Below are 2177 nucleotides of genomic sequence, written 5' to 3'. Positions count from 1 at the left end.
GGATCATAAAAGTATTTCTGATTTGGATTCTGATAGAAGTTCCCTTTTTGTTTTTTGCATCGGCAGCACATAAAAGACATTTTCTTATTACTTTTCTAAAGTTGCACGGGTGTGTGAAGCGTTCAGCTGGCAGGTTTGTGAAGGTCAGCGGTGTGTGTGGAGGAGGACTGCAGGTCAGCGGACGTGTTATCAGCTGCAGGGAGGCTTTTATCTGCTTACAGTTTGCTTCAGTTAGCAGAGAGACCGAAACAGACTCTTATTCTACTGACTGACTGAGACGGCGGAGGAATCAGGACCAGGACGCCGCCGCAGTCTGATGATTTCGTCTGAGGCTTTAGTCCTGAAGGTTTTCTTGACATCTGAACTGTGTGTGTTTGTGTTGCTTCGATGCTGCGGCTGAAATATTCTGATCTCTCCTCAGACCCCAGTGTGTACGATGAGATCATGCAGCCCGTCCTGCACTCTGGGTACCTCTACAAGTCCGGCTCCGTCCACAGAGGGACGCTGTCCAGGAAAACCCGAGACGGTAGGAGGAGGAGGAGGAGGAGTGAGGAGGCGTCAGCTGGGTCCCGTTTAACCCTTTGGGCCCGTTTTAATATTACGCACACTCGTATTGCTCTGTGGATAAAATGCGCTTTTCAAAATCAAGCTTTGGAAAGTATTATTACGTATTATTATTATCATTACTATGATTTTCTACTTTCATTGAGTTTATTTGTTTAACCAACATCAGTCCTAATCATAAATATCAAATAATCATTCATTTTCAGAAATGCAACTCTAATTGCCAGGTTTTTGTCATGATGCCACTGTGTTTTTAGGTAAAAAGTAATACAAAAATTATTTTTTTCAATATACTAAACGGTAAGTAGATTTTTTAAAAATTATCGCAGCCTAAGATATGTCAATGATTGGCAGCAACATTGATTTTTATGCATTATTAGCTTTTTGTGCAGTGTCAAATACTCGCACTCATACTGCTCTGCACACAAAATGTGCTTTTCAAAATTAAGCTTTAAAGAATATAACACATAAATATTATTTTCCACTTTCATTGAGCTTGTTTTTTTAAAAACATCAGCCCAAATCACAAATATCAAATATTCCTTCATTTTCAGAATTACAATCCTTTAACTGTCAGGTTTTTGTCATGATGTCGTTTGATGAAAACAAACACAAAAAATTAATTATTTATAATATACTACACGCAAAGTAGATTTTTTAAAGTTATCACAACCAAGGATATGTCAGCGTTTAGCAGCAGCGTTGATTTTTATGCATTATTATGTTTTGCTCAGTGTCAAATACTCACACTCATACTGCCGAAACCAGTTTAATAAAACCAGCAGTTTATTCAGATCCTGCATTATGAACCGTGTCCAAACGTCTCCTGATCTTGTCCTCAGACTTCCAGAAGTTCTGGTGTTCGGTGGATCAGTCTCTGGTCTTCTACGAGTCGGACCGATCAGCTGATCCCTGCATGCAGATCAGCGTCAAAGACATCGTGTGTTTGGGCGTCACTCGACCCGACACCTCCAACAACAACAACAACGGCTTCATCGACAGGTGCGCACTTTATCTTCTGCATGTCATTCAGATGTCTTCAGCTTTACGTCCACATGGAGACACGGCCTCTGTCTCTCTGTCTGTCCTCCTCTCAGGTTTCGTTACACCTTCGAGTTGTATCTGACTTCAGAGAAACTTTATCAGTTTGGTTTGGAGACGGCCGACGCTCTGCACAGCTGGACCAAATCCATCGGGAAGGTCTGAAACTCGTCGTCCCCAGCTTGAGCTTTTTGTCCCACTTTGTGTCCAGTTTTGTTTAACTGCCCTGTGTCCCCACCAGGCGACGACCCCCCTCAGCTGTCACTGCCTGCTGACCCGGGAGTTTGAGCGTGTGGGCCTGCTGCGGTACAGAGCCATGCTGGACCCGCAGCAGTGGAAGGAGGCCTACTTCGTCCTGCAGAAGTCCAACCTCTTCATCTGTCCCCGAAACGACGGAGCAGCGGAGGACATCATCAACCTGAACCGCCTGCAGGAGCTCAGTCAGTCCTCGTCTACAAACACACTTTTCTGACTGATCCTTTCCGTCTGATTTAGAGCAAAAAATGGTTTAATGAGAAATGGACCAAAAAATGAGCAAGAAATTAGTAAAAAGTTACAAGACGCACACGCAC

The 2177-nt window shown here is 43.4% G+C and overlaps 1 protein-coding gene across 1 annotated transcript; it reads left to right on the top strand.

The window, feature by feature from the left end:
* The first annotated feature begins 101 nt into the window (after positions 1 to 101).
* On the top strand, positions 102 to 2166 carry LOC121966733 (arf-GAP with Rho-GAP domain, ANK repeat and PH domain-containing protein 1-like). Its single transcript, XM_042516801.1, has 4 exons — positions 102 to 526; positions 1407 to 1566; positions 1662 to 1764; positions 1847 to 2166. Exons 1-4 carry the CDS (start codon positions 388 to 390, stop codon positions 2075 to 2077), a joined length of 633 nt encoding a protein of 210 aa, XP_042372735.1. The 5' UTR covers positions 102 to 387; the 3' UTR covers positions 2078 to 2166.
* Positions 2167 to 2177: the final 11 nt, after the last annotated feature.

Source organism: Plectropomus leopardus, unplaced genomic scaffold (assembly GCF_008729295.1).
Source record: "Plectropomus leopardus isolate mb unplaced genomic scaffold, YSFRI_Pleo_2.0 unplaced_scaffold25712, whole genome shotgun sequence".
NCBI classification, from domain to species: domain Eukaryota; kingdom Metazoa; phylum Chordata; class Actinopteri; order Perciformes; family Serranidae; genus Plectropomus; species Plectropomus leopardus.
Note: the sequence above shows the minus strand (reverse complement) of the source record. Positions and strands in the feature narration are given on the sequence as shown.